At 37.6% G+C, this 18,843-nt stretch overlaps 1 protein-coding gene across 7 annotated transcripts in view; it reads left to right on the top strand.

Moving 5' to 3' along the window:
- Positions 1-18,843, top strand: part of PIK3C2G (phosphatidylinositol-4-phosphate 3-kinase catalytic subunit type 2 gamma) — a 203,336-nt gene that overhangs the window by 18,007 nt on the left and 166,486 nt on the right. For all 7 annotated transcript variants that reach the window (XR_003988979.1, XM_030469369.1, XM_030469368.1 and 4 more), the window contains exons 5-7: positions 2,264-2,375; positions 9,276-9,378; positions 15,658-15,728. Coding sequence is in view for 6 of the 7 variants with exons in the window: in XM_030469369.1 (XP_030325229.1) it covers positions 2,264-2,375; positions 9,276-9,378; positions 15,658-15,728 (286 nt within the window). In the remaining variant the exon portion in view is untranslated. The remainder of the gene's footprint in view (positions 1-2,263; positions 2,376-9,275; positions 9,379-15,657; positions 15,729-18,843) is intronic.

Here is an 18,843-nt window from a genome sequence, read left to right as displayed (position 1 = left end):
AGCTGAAAACCCAGAGCGCTACAGGATGTCAGTCAACATATATTTAAAGCCTACCTTCATCAATACAGAAGCCAAGACTTCCACATTTACTCATACAAGTTTGGTTACTTGTATTGGGAGCATCTATGAATTTATTGGACAGATTAATATTTGACAGACTTGTCAAAGCAGTAGGTTGAATCATCTTGAATCAATATTTTGTGGATTCCATGAAATGAAAGGACAAAGATCTCAAGACACTTGGACCAGAAGGTAGTATCTCCAGCACTTCTGTCAGGAGTTCCTGTAGTGCAGAAGTCTGAACTACTGACAAAATATTTTATCATATAGCATTTTTCACCATACAGATTGGTCAATTTTCGATCTGTATAATTAATATTATGTACAAAAACACTTTAGAAGGCTCAACTAAAATTGAAGTGGGTTTAAAAAAAACAGCCTCTATCCTAAACTTGTGTACAGGCTAAGTAAACAAATTCACATTCAAAGAGAGGAGGCATGGAGAGCACTTTTTTCCCCTGTCAAAGATAAAGAGTATAAGCAATTATTCAGACACGTAAAAACAATTGGCAAAGCAAGGAAAGGAAAATGGTTCTGTGGTGTGCAAATGAATTATAATAGCAAGTTTCAGGGTGGCTTCTTTTTGAACAACATGAGTGACCTAAAAAACTGCATGCTACAATTTTAAGTCAAGATTCTGTACTATTCTTTTTTTTTCATGGTGTGTATAAATTTAGCAAACAAGCCCTGTATTTGGCATGTCAAAACCAGTTAGGAGGAGCTGCTTAAAATACCAAGTTGTCAAATTTAAAACTAGTGTGATCTTTAAGGTTCCTTACAACCCAAATCATCTATGATTCTATGACTGGTTGAAAATGTTTAATCAAAGGGGCTGTCTGAGAAGAAGAAAAATGATTTTGCAAAGAAAGTGAAAAATTTCAGGTGGAACTTTTGAATCAATTACACATTTGTTTTTCCCTGGGGAAAAACAAAACAAAACAAAACAAAACAAAAAAAACCAAACAAAAACAAAAAAATAGCTTTCTATGGTAATCAACTCTGTTTTATTTCAGCTTTGTCACAGCCTCCACTCTTAAAAGCATCATCTGTCCTCTTAAGATCTTTTCAGTATCACATTCCCTTTAGCTTCCTTGCAAAACCAATTTTGCATTTCTATGTATGTTTTAAAATAACAGCATGGCAACTCTAGAAGAGATTTCTATGCATTGGCTGTTGTGTGTGACTGGGTAATTCAGAACACCATTAAACCAAATGAAACTGGTTGATTAGGTTCAGTTTGAGCCAGTTGTCTAAACCTGGAGCAGTGTAAGTTAACATACAAGTCTGGGTTACATGTTTGTTTTCTGGGGATTTCTATTTAACTTTAGATAGTTTCCATGTTTATATTAATAAGTTCACTTAAAGCTTGAAGTAAGAGGTCTTAGTGAACACTAACTTTGAAGAAATAAAGAAATACTATGAAGAAATAATTAAAAAAAAAATCTACTTTGTTCTTTCTGCTTTCAATTACAGACAGTTGTGAAGTACAGACTTTATTTTGCATTGCAAAACCATCTCAGTACAGTATATGAAAAATTTCACTGAAGAATCAGATATTCTTGTCTGCTAAAGAGCAATATTTCAGACTTGAAGCATCGGTGCTGGTGGAGTATGCTCTGCATGCCTGTAAAGACCAAACTTATCAGACATATTTTCAATTTTGCTGTCAGATTATGCAGCTGTTCTTTTCCATTTTTTTCAATTCCTCTAAAATGGGCAGAAAGAAAAATTTTGGTGGGGTTGAAAAAAAGAATTAAAAAGCTGAAGTTACACTTGGGAAGATACTCCAAAAGCTAGGGTATTTCTGAACAGTTTGTATGAAATTACATGTAACTTCTCAAGATATATGATATATATATATATATATATGTCTTGATTATGGCTAAAAAGATGTGTAAAGCAAAAACAATAGCAAGCAAATTTCTGGAGCCTTCTTGTGTGATGATCAGTAACAGAGTCAACTTTTGCACTAGACCATGTTCAGCTAACATCTTCTAAAGGGACAGAAATTCTGTGACCTGTAGAGTATTTGAAGTGAAATTAAAAATAAATCGGGTGTGGCTTGATCTAATTCCTCTTGATGGAGCTAGTCTGCAGCAGTAGGTAGGAATAGCAAAGAAATTCTTATTTTCTGTGCTCAAGAATGCAGCCTGGAATTCTCTACCATACTACTATTAATTCTTCTTGCTATCTTTATTTTCAGCTGGCTGTATCACTCGTGACTTAATTGTAGAGATCCTCTGTTGCACAAATCAATACTCAGTACAGCAGGAATTCCTTTTGAGTGTTTGTGGGTCGGATGAATTCTTACAAAAGTAAGTATCTCATTAGGAGACAGTATCGAGTATGTATTGTGTGATATAAGCTGTGCATTTAATGCACTCTGCTTTATGTGCCCTGTAAACAGGACCATAGGGAGAGTTAAGAGTATTATTTTTTAAACACTCAGTGTATAGTTTTGAAACTCCTGGAACACGCGGAGCGTGCTCCAGTGTAAGAATTCAAATGCTGGCTCTTCTGTGTAGGATTTGTGAAGCCTTGAATAATTTGTTTCACTCCTTTGTCCTTCTGATCAATCTCATCTGTAATACAAGGATGTTGTTACTTCCAATATCTCATAGGAGTCTTATCTGCAAGAGTGGGTATGCATATCCTCAAAGGGGAAATCACGAAAGAGATGAGAAACAGGATTATGCAGCTGCATAGCAGTTGATATTTCTTTATATCCAGCTGCAGTAGTAGTAAAGCAAATTAACTCAGCATTTTGATGCTGACTACTAGTTGAAGAAAAACACAATATACATACATTGAGAAAGACCTGTTTGTATGTAGTCTACAAGTAAGGAATTGAATGCTCTGATACACATTCATTCAAGGAAACTCTTGTGGTGGTTGGAAGTGCTACTGGACTCAGATTGTTGTTTCTTGCCCTCTGGCAGCTGAAACTCAGCCGTCAGCAAAAGTGAGCAGATTTTGTGTTGAAACAGCTAAAATTCAGACTCTTGTCAGCTGTGCTGAAGGGATGGTGGCTTTCAGCAGAAAGGAAGAAGCTGGCAGTTCTCTGTAGTGGCACATTAAGCTGGCACTGCAGGAATCACAGCTCATCTGTTAGAGACATAAGATAAAATACTATACATCCATTATTGACAGGGACATTTTTAGAAGCAGTCATATTTGCATTATAGCATAAAAATTACCTGGTTTGCCTTGGGGCAGTTCAGCTTGATTAATCAAAGTAGTGTAGTTGTGAGAGAAAACGTCACACTGTGTAAATCAGCTTTGCTCTCTGGCCAGCTTGGTCACTTCTGCTCTTACACAGGTCAAATGTTCTGATGTTTATGCTGAGTTTTGCTTTGAGACTAAAGATGGAGACTTTGACTTCTGAGCCAATTCTTGGTCATGTCTCCATAAAGCAGGAGCTGGTACAGCAGAGTGCTCTGTGGGGTGTTACAACACCAGAAACACTGAGCAGGGAAACAGGTCCTACATAGGCCTGTTAATTACACAAGAAGGCTGAGGCTTTTTATTTTTCATTTTCAAGTCTCCCATCTCATTTCAAAGTAATTGCTAAAGAAAATGAAAATAATGAGTCATTGTATTGTGGGTGAGCTCAGTGCATTTCAGGTCAGTGTACAGTATGTTCTAAACAGTTTTATTTTCGCTGTTGGGATAAACGCATCAATGGTGGACTGTTTAAATTCCTGCACTTGCAGAATCTCTGCACGTCTCATTAGCAGTGAAACAAGGTCAATAATGTTTTCAGCTTTTTTGCTTTGCTCCTTCACTGTCATGCAGAAAGCACTGAGCTGTGCTTCTGGCCTTAGCAGCTTGCAATTCTATACCATGCTGTACTTTCAGCTCCCTTTCTTCTGCCTTCTCATCAGAGTCCTGGGTATTGAAATTTAAAACCCCAGACCATAATGATCCCTTGGGTAGTTTAACAGGGTTTGTGGAATTGCCTCGGAGTGAAATTTTTTCCTCTGTTCTGGCTACCTTTCAGTGTAAATTGCTTTCCTTGTGAATTTGCTTACAGTGATTTGATGTACTAGTGTGGAATTCTTCCCCAGAAGAGTATTTGTAAGTTGTTCAGAGGTGAATTCTTATAGAGGTTCCCCAAGTTATGAAACAGCATGGGGAATAAATACTTTGCTGCTCCTTCTTTATAGTAATCCAGAAAAAAAATGAAGTGTAGCCAAAATGGTGATATGATGAATTGGTCTCAGACCAGAGGGGTTTAGTGAACCGGACAACACTGTGAAGATCTTTCATAAGCTCTCATTTACTATTGGACTGTATTATTGAGCACTTCATCCTGCCTCCTGCAGAAGCACCTGAAAGACTTGATTTCAGGAATCCATTTAGCTTTGAGTAAGATGGGGAAAAATTATTTGTGTGCTAATGACTTTTACAGTCAGCATCACAAGATTTCATCATCCATTATTCCCTACCTAAGGAAAGATATCCTTGAGCTCACACCCTGACTCATGAGTATCAGATTTCAAATATCTGAATTTAAAAAATAAAAGAAATTAAAAATCAGAAGGATGTGTATAGGCTTCAGATAAGACCATAGCTAATATAGCCAACTGTGATACTCTGTTTTGGAATCTCATTTGTTTTCTTATTTCCAAGTTTGTTTTGTTTACTGATCAGAAATTCTGGCCTTGCCTCAACCTGCAGGCTTTCTTTTTCTTCTTATGCTTCATTTTCCCACAAGTTTTTTTCTTACAGTGACTGTAGAAGCTATCAGGATTCATTGTCACCTTGTCCCAGCTCCTTCTGTCATTGTAAGGTGTATATTAGATACTTCCCTGGTTGATTTCCTGCAGTTCCTTTTTTAGATGTTCACTGTAAGTGCATCTGGAGGTAGAACACTGTCTGAAAGACAGAGACTACTTTAAAGAAGGAGGAGTATAACCCTGTCTGTGCCATCACTTTTTACCACTGTTCATGGAAGTTTCTGATTTTCATATGTATCCAAAGACTCTTCATCTCCAGATTTTCCAGCTGTGGATGTGCTCTCTACTCCCTTACCCTTTTACTGTTCATGATTGTCCTGTCACACCAGCCTTCTACCTTTAAATTAGCTCTCTGTATTTCCTCTCTTTCCTTAGATTTAGCATAAGTGCCCCTAAATTGATTTTATGATGCCCTTCAGAAAAGATGTTGTATTTAAAAAAATTAGGTTGGAGTTAAGCAGCTTGTGTCAAATAGCTTGTAGCTCTCAATATCATCAGGAAGCCCAAGCCAACTCTTCTCATGTGACAGCAAAGAATCAATCCTCCATTTAGACTCCTTTGCCTTTAAAGCTGTAGGACACAAGTGCAGAGCATCATGAAATGCCTAATAAAACACAGCATATGATTGTATATAAGAATATGGAGCTCTCTGGTTTTACCCTTTTTTAAAAAAAAATTATTTTGCAATTGATCTGTCTGTAAGCAAGAGCTTGCAGTAATACAGACCCAGCAAAGGAATGCAGTTCAAGGATATTTGTAAGCTTTATTTTCTAAGCATGCCATTTATTTTTTAAGGCTTTGGATTTTTTTAAAGGATCTTTTCGTATATTTTTTAAACTTCCATCCACTCTCTACCACACTGTAATTTTCACAGTTGCCTTGTTGCTTTGCAGTTAACTAACATATAGAGCAAAAGTATAGATTATAAAATTCTTATCACTTATGCTCATGTGCTTGCCTGTGACCTTAGAGATGACATTTTTTTGCCTTACTAATTCTGTTCTCTGAGAACTGAGATCTAAATAAAAATTGGTTTTCACTCAGAGTGAAGTTTAAGCTATTAATTATACACTAGGCAGAGTTATATTTATGCAGATTGGGATCATAAGAAACAGGCACCTTTTGGATTAATATATTCTTTGTAAAAATTAAACTTCATTTTCTCTTGTCACTGCAGATTAAGCTTCTCATTCTGAGATGCTGCTCAGCTGAGTCCTTTTTCATTTAAGAAAAACAAAACAAAACCCACCAATTATGATTCAACTGCATTAGAATTTGGAGCTTACTGTGCATTGGAGAACCTTTCTGTGAGGAAGCAAAATCATCTAGTGGTGAGGATTCTTCAGAGACTGAGGGATTTTTCTCTTTCTCTGCTTCTGATATGTTGGGGGACCACAGATAAGTCACTTTACTTTGACCCGTTCATTACTGGGTCACTTAAAGACAAAGACTGCCTTTCACTTTCTGTCTTTCAGCCCAACATTCTCATCAAAGCTCTGTTCTCCACCTAGTTATTACAGCAAAAAATAGGATGAAAACTGTTGAGTTCATAATACCGTAGCACACAATTATTTAGCTTGGAAAAGACCTTTCAGATCATAAAATCCAACCATTTTGTTTCTGTTTCCTTTACAGAGCTCAGAGCACTGTAAGCCAATTACTAATAATCATGCTGTCCTTCAAAAGGGGGTATAGATAAAACTATTTTTTATCCTAATATAACAAGAATAGTAGCATAGTGTGTTACAGCCTGGGCTGTGGCTAAAAGGTTGTCTATCAATCTATAGCAAATCTACACCTATTTCTTATAGTTCACTTTACATCTAGACCACGTTTTCACATTATTTTAGGGATAATAATCCATTTTGTCTCATCTCTTGTGTGACGAAACTTGTAAAAACTTTTCTCTTTGTATTTATGCAAATAAAAGCCACTCATGAAGTCAACTATATGGCCTCTACTTCTGACTGCAGTGTTTCAGGCAATGTTGCTGTGTCAATAAAGGATTTAATGATGTATAGAACCTGCCTGGCACAACAGAGCTAACAAAACATTAATCTAAATGTAGCTGCAATCACAAAAATCAGCTTTGGTTGTTGTAACTTGTTTTGCCTTGAAGCTTGATGACGTGGGATAGTTATACTTGCAAAAGGTAGTTTTTCTGCATCTGTGGTACATTGCAAGTGCAGAATCATAGAATCATAGAATTGGCTGGGTTGGAAGGGACCTCAGAGATCATCGAGTCCAACCCTTGAACCACTGTTGCGGTTGCTAGAACATGGCACTGAGTGCCACATCCAGTCTCTTTTTAAATATCTCCAGGGATGGAGAATCCACCACTTCAGTGGGCAGCCCATTCCAATGCTTGATCACTCTCTCCGTAAAGAAATTCTAATATCTAACCTAAACTTCCCCTGGCACAACTTAAGACCATGCCCTCTTGTCTTGTTGAAAGTCGTCTGGCAAAAGAGCCCAACCCCCTCCTGGCTACACCCTCCTTTCAGGGAGTTGTAGAGAGTGATGAGGTCTCCCCTGAGCCTCCTCTTCTCCAGGCTGAACAGCCCCAGCTCCCTCAGCCTCTCCTCATAGGGTCTGTGCTCGAGTCCCTTCACCAGCCTGGTTGCCCTCCTTTGGATCTGCTCCAGGACCTCGATATCCTTCCTGAACTGAGGGGCCCAGAACTGGCCACAGTACTCGAGGTGTGGCCTCACCAGAGCTGAGTACAGGGGCAGAAAATGAAGCAATATAGCTCTACCAATTTCTGTAACTGGCTTAGTGTTCTGTAGGCATTGCAGTAGGAATCCATGAACTGGAGTAATCAGGAAAAATTGACACAGGACTCAGAAGTTTTTCTTTTTACTATACCTGGAAAGACCAAGAACATTGGCAGGGTAAAAAAACAGGTGTGAGACAATTCTAAAGGATGCAGGCAACACAGGTGAGTTCATCATTAGTGTTATGAGGCAGATGCAATTAGGTCAAATGAGTGGAAAAAGTTTCAAGAAAGCCACGAAGAGGGACAACACAGAAATGAGCTGAGGAGCAACAGAAGACAATCTGCAGGGATTCCTGGTACAGTCCTAGGGACCATGAACTTGGACATCTGATTGTAAACGGATTTGAGAAGGGTTGGGGCGTAACAATCATATGCTTACCACTAATACAGGCATTTCACTGTGTTGGTGTTAACTTCTCTCACTCTTACATCTGTACTTTCTGTTCTTTTAAAAAAAAGTACAGCGTAATTTAGGTGCAGAACATTTACAATTTACATGAATTCCCTGTAATTATGCTTAATGGAAATTATATATGATACATTTATTTAAGTTTAACCACTCATTTGTGCTGGGGACCTCTGCTGCTGTAATGTATGAGTCTCTCCCCTGAGGACCACTTTCCATGGTTTCATAGGACAAATTTTTTTTTTTTGAAACTAAACTCAGCCAGGAATATTCAGATGTTTTATCAAAAGCCCTTTTAGATAGAAAGGAACACATTATATATATATGAATTCTGATTTTTGTATAGTATTTGACGAGCCAGAAAAGAATCCTGTTTCCGTAATGGCCCAGAGAGTTCTGAAACAACTAACTGTGCTGTAAACCTGTATAAATATGGCTGGAGGTGTGAAAAAAGCAATGTGAATCTAATGGAACACACAGAGTTGTAACTGATGATGCATATTAACTTGTTCTGGTAATGAATTTTTCTTTGCAAAAATCAGTGTCATTTTTTCTAACCGTTAAACCCAAATGAATTGTTTAAATGTAAAAAAGGTATTTTTTTCTTCTTCCATTATTTTTCCTGATTAAAACAAAAATTGGAAGGGAAATTATTTTTGTTCCAAGTAATTACAAGAGACTGATAAAGTCAGAAGCTACTCTGAAGAGGCAAATAAGAATAAAGATTTGCCCTGTTAGGGAGTGCTAGATCATCCTTGGTCATCTGAGTACCTTGTAGGAACCACTCCAGCTGCATGAGTAGAGCTCTGTGTCTAACCTTGCCTGGCATATTATTTGAGAAGGATGGAGGCTGACTTTCAGCTTCTTCTAACATCTCAATGTGAGCTGCACAGGGCGAGAACTTTGATTTCTTTGAGAATCAAGAACCACATGTCTTAATGTATGTGATTTTAAAGCATAGTTAGTATTTGAATTTCAAGTTGGATTTCAAACATTACGAGTCGTTCTGCAATGGTACATTTGTATCTAAGATGCTTTCTATAAATTACACTTACTTGGGTTTGAAGAACGTGTGAATGATCTCAAGGTTTGGGAGAGTGTGCAGTTTCTTTAGGTTGTTCTTGCATTCTTTCAGTGTTGTTCTGTTACAGAATTTAATGGTCAAAGATACACCTAAGCAATTATTCTTAAATTGTTTCAGCAGAAAATATGCCAACTCCAAGCCTCATCAATTTTCAAAGAAGTGGCAGAGATAAGCATTGACTGTTTTTATCTTTTTTCCCCCCAACTGCAGTAACCAGACTTTGGGCAGCCATGAAAGTCTTCTCAAGGCACCCACCTGCATTCAGCTTCGGCTGCACAACATCAGTAATTTGAAGCAAAGTTTGGCTCGAACGGTTTGTCATCTTTTTTTACCTTCTTTTTCTATCAGCATCCCTGAAGGAATAAGATCCCATTAATCCTTTTATGTGGCAACTTGCAGTAATAATCAAAGAGAGATTATTTACTTTCCTGAGAATGCATATATTACTGCTGAACTCCAGTTGAAATGTACTGGGGAACATCTTTGCTTTGCTCCTGTACTTCCATGTAGTGAATTGCTGTAGAGAACACACAGCTAAAAAAGACCAAAGGTTACCTTTTTGGAAAAAAATCTGGTTTGTCAGAATTTAGTGCTATTTATTTCACTTATTTTTGATTGGCCTTTCCTCATTTTGAAATATAACAAAGGCAAAATCACTCATAGTAATGTGTAAACGAATTAGATTTGGGTTCTGCTCATTATCTCTAAAAAACAGAATAGGCTGATAAAAGCCAGAATCACAGCTGCTGTGTTTGTGTATTTGTGATATATCCATGTGTATGTATGTGCTTGTTTGTTCACCTGTTATACGTTGCCTGTAAGCACATGTAGTCCTTACAGAAAACATTGTTTTATTATAAATTTAAATTCAGGGAGATTCCTGTTCAAATTATTTGAGATTAAGCAACCTTGCAGCAGATTACTGAGCTTTAATGACACTGACCTCTGCTACTGTGAGCTCTATTCCCAGTGTACCATCCTGAACTACTTCCAACCCAAAGTATGCAGTACAGGAAAAGCTTTGTTCTAGGCAATGTGCTGGCTCTATTCATAGATACTACCAAATACCTGCTTTGCATAGGTTTGTTTTTAGCCTGAGTCTGGTGATATATGGGTCAGATGTCAGAGTTCTAACAAAAAGGGTAGAGGCTTTCTTTTAGTTTCTGTTATGTCTCAACATATGAAATGTCAGGTTCAATGCATTACCTTACATTACCTGAAGCATTAAAAAAGGACAATGAATACATATATATATATATTTATATATTTTTTTGTAAACATTTAACTGATTTATAGATAAAACCAGAATTACTGAGTGCTGATATGTAAAATCCTGGCTCAAATTACTGGCATTCTTCACTGCCAATGTTATTCACTTAATTATTTGCTTGGGGTTTTTTGTTTGTTATGTTTGGCTTTTTTTAAAAAACACATTGCTGCTTCATGGAATAGCATGTCTAAAAAATATATTAGGAAACATGGAAGCTTTCATGGAAGCTTTCATCAGCTTACATCTGCAAAAATGATTCAGATCAGCAAATTGCCAACTGCTTGCTCTCAGTGTAGAGCAAATAAATTCACATTGGAATATACCTTTAGAAGGTGACTTTCTCACCCTCACATGTCCAGTGACCATTGGAATTAGTTTTATCTTGGGAAAGTATCTGTGCTACTTTACTGTCATTTAACTGCAAACTGTTGGGATTGAGGCAGGAATTACCACATGATATCTGTTGTCTGCATTGAACAGAGATTAGATGGTCATCACAGTAATTTCTAGCATCACATCTGTGACAATATATCTGGTCTTAAGGAATGGGAAGCAGTTTTCCATATTGGGCTGCCAAGAAAAGACTCGAGAAAAGTTATCATGATTAGATATAATTATGGATGCACGTAAGTATGTATAATAGTGGAAAAATTATTTGCCTTTTTTAAGTGAGCAGCTCTGTCCATTATTGACCCTTCTGCTGCTCAGTTGCAGGATTCCAATATTTATTGTCCTGATAAATCAGTGACATGAATTAGAAGTTTGATGTGGTTACATTTTGCTACTTAGATGCTTATGGCATGTGATGAAAGTATTTTGTACATGCCTATACTGAAATGAAGGAGCCTTGAGCAACTTCCTGACAATCTCCTCTTCAAACTTCCATGACAATGATTGATTCTCTACAAGCTACTTCATCTTTAAACAGAAAAATTAAAAGCTAGAGCAGATGACCTATTTGCTGTATATAGATGTGCTATTCCTACAGCTCTTTAAAATTACCTACTTTGGAACTTAATAATATTCTTAAGAGTCTCTTCTAAAGCTTAAAAGCTTGTTTGTGTGCTAAGTAGGAAAACCTCTATACCAGTGCCATCTGGAGACTGTCTTCATGATTCTTGCTTACTCAGCAATTTACCCAGCTATTGTTTTACTGTGATGCTATTAAGCATAATGCTTAATATTATCAACACAGTATAAGTGAATGCTTATAAATAATGTGCAATTATTTTATTCTTTTAAAACCAGATAGCTTATGAACTAAATGCTTACGATTATTTTGCAAATTTGGCTGAAAAAATACATGTGTTTAAAGGTGAATACTTGCTTCCTTTCCTTTTGTGGGAAGGTGGCATTCTGTTAGGAAGTATTTAGAAAGGAAATTGTCTTGAACTGAGTAGTTATAACCAGTAAATTTGGCCTGGGGCTTTACATGGAATCATAGAGCTTTCAGCCAGTGGGTGACCTTTAATTTGATTTTTTTTTTTATTTGAGACATGGGATTTTTCAGCCTTAACATTCTTGAACAAAACTCTTTTAAGACCTGACTTCAAGATGCTAGATGCCTACTAAACTTCAGAGGAAGCTTGTACAGAGAATGTTTATATTTATGACACACACTGAAGCTCAATTTTATACCATCTTGCTAGACTAAGCTTCTGTAGTGTAGAAGTAGAAACTTTTATCCAGATACTGTTTCCAGTGCTTTGCCTACCCAAGAGGAGCATCAGCAAGTCTGTTAGGACCAGACAAAGCCTAATGGAGGAAACACATTCTGTGGTGCATTGAAAGCTTCAGTGCTTCCTTTCACTCTGGACCCCGTTTTGTGTGTCTTTGGGTTTTCTTGAACCTGCTCCAGCCACATGGAATTCAAGGATTTGAGACGGTCCACACTGAGCTCAGTCAATTTTTTTTGTTGCTGCTCTTCTCTGAAACTTGTGGCTTTGATCATAAAATATATTTGAATGTCACAGACTTAGAGGCAGTTTTCCCAGTTATTTACATACTCAGCTACTGTTTAGCTTTGTGAGTCAACCTGTGCTTACTCATATGGAGAATCTGACTTGTGCTCTGTAGGATCCTTCCTGATTTTGAACTTTGGAGTGTATTATTTTATAGAAATTTTCACGAAGATTGTAGTTTCACTATTGTCACAAATACATTCATATCTTGGCAGCCCTTCTCTGTAATAATCACCCATATGTGTTCAGGTGCTAAATAATTCACATAAACCCACCTTTTGCCTTAGTCCATCAAATCCTCTTAAGCTTCTGAGTTCCTATCAGTCTTGCACATCTAATTTCTTTCTAAACTTCAGGGCTCCTTCCTTCATGAAGTCTGTGCCCAGTTGTTTCCAAGTTCATCTGTCAGTGTCCTCTAGTCCTGTCAAAATAGGGGATTAAGGAGAAAGTTTGTCATTTATCAATCCTGTTCTGCAGCTCGAGCCTTGTACCTGTGAGAGCTCAGTTCAGATGTGCTCTGCTATTGGCAAGGTCTCCAGAGGTGTCAGTGTGACAGCTCAGTGTGCAGTGACATGATAAAAATGAAGGATGAATTTTGTAAAATATGGACACTGCTTGCCTGTAGTGTAATGTGACTTTAAAAATTGGGGGATATGATCTGCTGAGAGTCACTTATGGATTTGATTGACTACTGTTCTGTCTAGATGTAGCAAAATGAGATCATGATGTTATAGCAAGTGGTTATGGAGTGTTTGGTGGTTTTTTCTTCTTAGATTGTGTGTTTCTGGTTATGGTGGCACTACAAAATATTCTCAAGACTTGGAATGTTCATGGAAGTGGCATGATAGCTGTCAGAAGTCAGGTGCTCCAAAACTCAGAGTATGGTGAGGGTAAAAGAGTTGTGCGCAAAACCAGCAGTTAATAGGTCAAAGCTATATGTAGCACAACTCATGTTGCAGTCAGGATATTGGCATCCATAAGGTATTTCTGTATATTTTGTTATAATTTGTGTAGGAGCAGCTCACTGGACTAAAATCATCTAAGAAAAGGCCATCAACTCTTAAATGCATCCCTTAAGTCTCAAATACTCGTGCTGTCTTCTCCTCTATAATAACATTTAACAGTCTCATGTCAATACACTGAGATAAGGACCACAGGTGTTTGTTTTAAGATCAAATACCCAGACAACGTGGAGCCTAGTGCTCAGGTCTAAGACACATCCTCTCAGTGCTTAATGCATGAGAATGTTTTTCTTACCTTCACCCCCTTCCATTTCATTCATCTAGTTCATCTTTCATTTACTGCCACTATGTGATAAAGAGATAGTAGCGCTCCAGATGGGAATTTTTCACAGAACATCTGTAATGTATCCAGCTCAGTAAGATTCTACTACTTACATGGTGCTATTGCTGAATCTTTATATAAGGATCTGAAGCAGAATTACTGTGACTTATTCACATGTCAATTAGCATATTTAAATTTAATCCAACCGTAGCATAGAAAAAAGTTTTTCTGGAATGTTAGCTTTAGACTACTGCTTCAGTTAGTTGGAAAATTTTCTGAACAAACTTTGAATTCATGAACATTCAAAATATTAGAAGTCTTTTTTTAGCTAACCCAATAAAAGACTGATTTTTTTTTTTTTAGAAACTAAATATTTCTTTCAAACTTACGAAAGGGAAAAAAATCATGAATCTTATTTTATCACTGCTGGATTATGCTAATATCACTTTTTTGAAATTTTGTTTTTTTGTGTGGAAGTTCAATTATGAACAGAGTGGAAGAACAGTTAAAGATGAATGGAATTTTATTTTTTTCTTATTTGAATGCTTTGCTAAAAATTAAACTATTTTGTCTTCCCTTCACAAAAAACTTAAAAGTTTCAATTGTGTGGTCTAGCCTAAAAAGGATACAACTTTCAGATTCTTCTGTATTCTTGGCCAAAAGTAATTTCTGTCCTCTGCTTCACCTTTAAGCAAGCAAATATTTTAGATAGGTACACATGTAAATGAATTGGCTGTAGCCTGGTTGCCTATACTGTGCCCATCTCAGCTGTCATTTGTATTTCTAGAAGTACTAGGAAAAATAATGTCTGGCAGCTGTGTCAGCCACTATGAAACAGAAGCTCATCACCACTAGCTGCTCTCCTACCTCTGCTTTCTTATTTAATTCTTTTCTCTATCGTTCCCCTGCCCTTTCTGGGTTATATCTGTTCACAAGTATCATTTCCCCTTCTAATTTTTTGGCCAGGGAATTTGGGTTCATGCTGTCCACAAGCCCCTCAGTAACTTTTCCCTATGAGTTAGGGGGATACAGGCGCAATCATGAGTCAGAAAAAGGGCAGAATTTTCAGAACATGGTGGTGCCTACAGGTTTCCAGTACATGCCTACCATGGGCTGAGGTACCTCCATGGGGTGGGAAGGATTAAGCCATCAAAGGCAACAAATCCATGGGGCTGGAGAAACGACTACATCTGAATAAGAACAGGCTTGCCATCAGAATGTGTCAAATAAAGCAAAATCAGAAAATTGCTCAGGCTGGAAGGGACTTCATGGGATCACTTAGCCCAATCCCTCTGCTCAAGCAGAGGCAACTGGAGCATGTTGCCCAGGACCATGTCTGGTCAAGTTTTGTCTGTCTCAGCAGATATTCAATCCCTGCAACTTTTTCCTGTGTTTGATTACCTTCACAATATTTTTTTGTCATGTGTTAAGGTGAAATTTCCTATCTTTAATTTGTGCCTTTTGCCTCTTGTCCTCTCAGTGAGCACTGCTGAAGAGTCTGACTTCTTCTCTTCATTAATATTTGTACACAGATATTTGTACACATGGATAACATTCCCTCTGAACTTCCCATTTTACAGCCTGACAAGTCCCAGCTCAGCCTCTCATCCAAAGACTTCTATACTGTCTTGATCATCTCTGTGACTCTTCTCTAAGACAAGTCCCATCAGAGGGTTTGCAAAGGGTGGTTGAGATATTTTATATCCGGTTCTTTCAGAAAAGGAAGCAGCAGAGAGATTGTGGCTGCAAACTGATTTCTTCACGTCTAGTGCCTATTGCTAGTGTAAAAGAGTGACTTTTCCTGCCTGTGTCATGAAAGCAGAGGTGGGGTTACTGGGACCTGACTGCAGTCTTAATCTATATGTAGCTAAAAGTAGCTACTGTGACAATCTGGTTTGGCCTCCTATACAGTTCAACCCAGTGTGACATGAAAGAGATTCACCAGATATGATTTCAGACTAAAATATCCTGTCTACTCTCCAGCTTCCTAGAAGAAGCTGCTGGCTTTGAAAAATATCAGGAAAATCTCTCTAACATACATTTTTCCTGTGTCTCACTCTATGTTCCTCTTCCACAGCTTGAGGATGACCAAAAACGGTTCACTGTGAATCAGCTATTGGAACACACCTGTGCCTGGAGACTGACTGGGTAAGAACACTGCATTTAGCAGTATTTCTGTTTGTAATCGTTTATATTTGCAATGAGTCTCCTGACCCTAAAGCACAATTCTGAGACCTACTGAGAAAAGGAATTATACCAAGAAAATCGGTTCAAGGTTTTAGGCCTATTTTCAGACTTAATTGATTGCGTAGCAAAAATCAATAATAATTTATAGATCTGTGTAACTTTCCCTCATTTTCTCCCTTTCTTGTAATTGAAGTTTTATTACAGTTTCCATGTTTCCCAAAGATTTCTAGAATTGAAGGAATCATAATTTGCTCTTGTTCATTGCTCCTAGAGTTTTTAACAATAAATATTGTAAAAATATGCCCTTGTTTTCACAGTTGAGTGATGTCTTGGTTTGGTTTATTTTATTTTTGGCTTATTATTATTATTATTAATTGTTTTAATGGGGTCATCTATGCCAAGTTTTTAACTTGGCACTCAAAGCACATCTGACTTAAAGCAAACCTTGCATGGACAAGCACTAAATGAGATAGATTCCTCATTCAACTTTCATTAGGTTCCTTTTCAGACATCTGGATAAAGAAGCTATTAACACTTTTTGTAGTGTTTTTCATGAAAAGTAAAAGTACCTTGCTAAGAATGTTAAATGCCACACCTGTCATTTAGCAGATGGAGGAAAAACCAGAGAGGTAGTGACTTGTTCATGGTGAGTAGCTAGTGCTTACCAAGGACCCATCTGGTTTCCTAGGAGCATGGCCCAAATTTCCATTCTGTTCCTTGCTATAAAGAGAACAAGCCAATCTCACAGTCTATACACACTTACTGACTGTTTTATTTCTTGTGATGTAAAGCATGTGATATTTTCCACTGCAAATACAGTCTTCAGAGAGGATATGTGATTAAAAATTTTGAGCTGCAAATCAGCTATGGTCCACAAAATTTCCTCTGTTACTGTAGGGCAATGAATAACTGGTAACATAGGCATAAATTCTTTCTTTCTTCAACCATGAGTTCAGTAAATATTGAAAAAGTAAAAAGTTGAACTGTGTTTGATCACTGTTTTCTTACTGTCCCACAGATTGTTGATGGGTAGGAGAAAATATTTTCCAGATAGGTCTTTGGTCAGGTCCTGTGCTCTCAGGGAAAAGAAAAGGAGTAAAAGCTAAGTGGCAAGAATTTGCTGTCCATAATGTGCACAGGAACTTTCTGTGATGATTTGCAGGAGGATTTACAGTGTCAAGTTGAATTTGTGGTACAGTGGCAGATGAAGTTTTAAGGAGATAAATGTAGATGGGAGGAAAGAGTATTAAATTCACTTATGAAATCATAGGCTCTGCGTTGACTTACCACCAAGAGGGAGTTGTTTGGGTTATAATAAATAGTTCTGAGTGCCAGCTCCATGCACAGCAGCTGCAAAAAAAAGATAAAATAAATGTTGGTAATTATGAAAAAAATGAGAAATCAAAAACCAGTATTGTGCCAGAGCATCAGTGTAGAGAGTTCATTTATCTTGAATACAGCCAGCACTTCTGCTTCTCTCATTTAAAATATGATCTAATAGGACTTGAAAAAGTGAAGGCCAGCAAGAATGTCCAAAGGATTACATTTCTTTCATATGAGGGAAAAGTAAAAATATTCTTTATCCTGATGAAGAGAGAAGACACCACCTAAGTTTGCAGAAAGCAAAGGCAAGGACTGGGAGAAGGAAGGTCCACTTACTGTAGGAGAAAACCAGCTTTGACATCATCTAAAGAAACTGAAGTCCATGGGACCTGACAAGATTCATCTCTTTGTCCCAAAGGAACTGGCAGATGAAGTTGCAAAGCCACTTTCCACCATATTTGAAAAGTCCTGGCAGTCTTGTGAATTTCCTACCAACTGGAAAAAGGAAAATATAAACCCCTTCTACTCAACTCTTGTGAGACTCCATCTGGAGTACTGTGTCCTGTTCTGAAGTCCTCAATAAAAGGACACAGAACTACTTGAGTATGTCCAGAAGAGAACCACATAAAATGATCAGTGAGCTTGAGCACCTTCCCTATGAACAGAGACTGAGGAAGTTGGGGTTGTGCAGCCTGGAGATGAGGAGGCTCCGAGGTGACCTTTCCAATACCTGAAGTGGGCCTACAAGAAAGTTGGGATAGGAGCTTTTAGATGGGTTTCTAGTAAGAGGACAAAGGGAAATGGTTTAAAACTTGAGGAGGGAAGATTTAGATTACAGATTAATTCTATGATTTTATAGATGACAAGGCTATGAAATTAAGGAGCATAGAGAATGTCTGCAGAAAAGAATTTTTTACTGTATCTTCTAATGCTGGATAAAGGGAGCGTGAAGTGAAAAGAACAGATTCAAAACAGATAAGAGTAGGTGTTTGTATAAGGTTTAATTAATAAATGTATGGGCATAACCCATCTTACCCAAGACTGTAGGTTCATCATATTTTCACTCTCCCTTCAGGTATTTTTTTATATGAAGATCAAATCACTCCCTGGAGTAAACAGCTTTAGCAGTGTTCACATATTCTTTGTCCCCATTAGAGGCAACGAGTCTGAGCTGAATACACTGGCATAATTACGTTAAGAAGGCCCTTAGGTTTGAAGCATCACCAAAATTATAAAGTTAGCAATACAGCCATAACAACTGCTTCTAATGTAATATGCAATAACACCTTTGTGCCTATTCAGCACTGGGATGCATTTTTGCAACATGTTCTAATGTCCCAGTTCCATACCCAGATAGGGCTGGAATAGAGATGCAGTAATGGATGCAGTGGAATGGAGATGCAGTGAAATGATGGTCTCAACATAGGCTGTGCACATCTGCCTAGCACCTGGGAAGGCCAGCAAATTATGTCCCATATTGCTGTGTCTTCACAGCTGTGAGTACTTAGATTACCTAAATAAAATAATGCTTAGGTTTGTCTGCATGTACTGTAGTTACACTTCTGATTGTAGCACACAAACAGCTGTGTTTTAGAGAACATATTGATTGAGATGCTCAGTCTGCTTAGATTCAACAGAGAAGGGAAAAAATTGAGATGAAGTAAAAAGTAAAAGGGAACTGTACATCTTCAGTAATCAGATCTGCTTTCCCAGGGAACTGTGAACAAACAAAAGCAGCATCCCCTACATTGCT

The sequence above is a fragment of the Calypte anna genome, chromosome 1 (assembly GCF_003957555.1).
Source record: "Calypte anna isolate BGI_N300 chromosome 1, bCalAnn1_v1.p, whole genome shotgun sequence".
Classification (NCBI taxonomy): Eukaryota; Metazoa; Chordata; class Aves; order Apodiformes; family Trochilidae; genus Calypte; species Calypte anna.
This window is presented reverse-complemented; position numbering and strand designations above follow the sequence as displayed.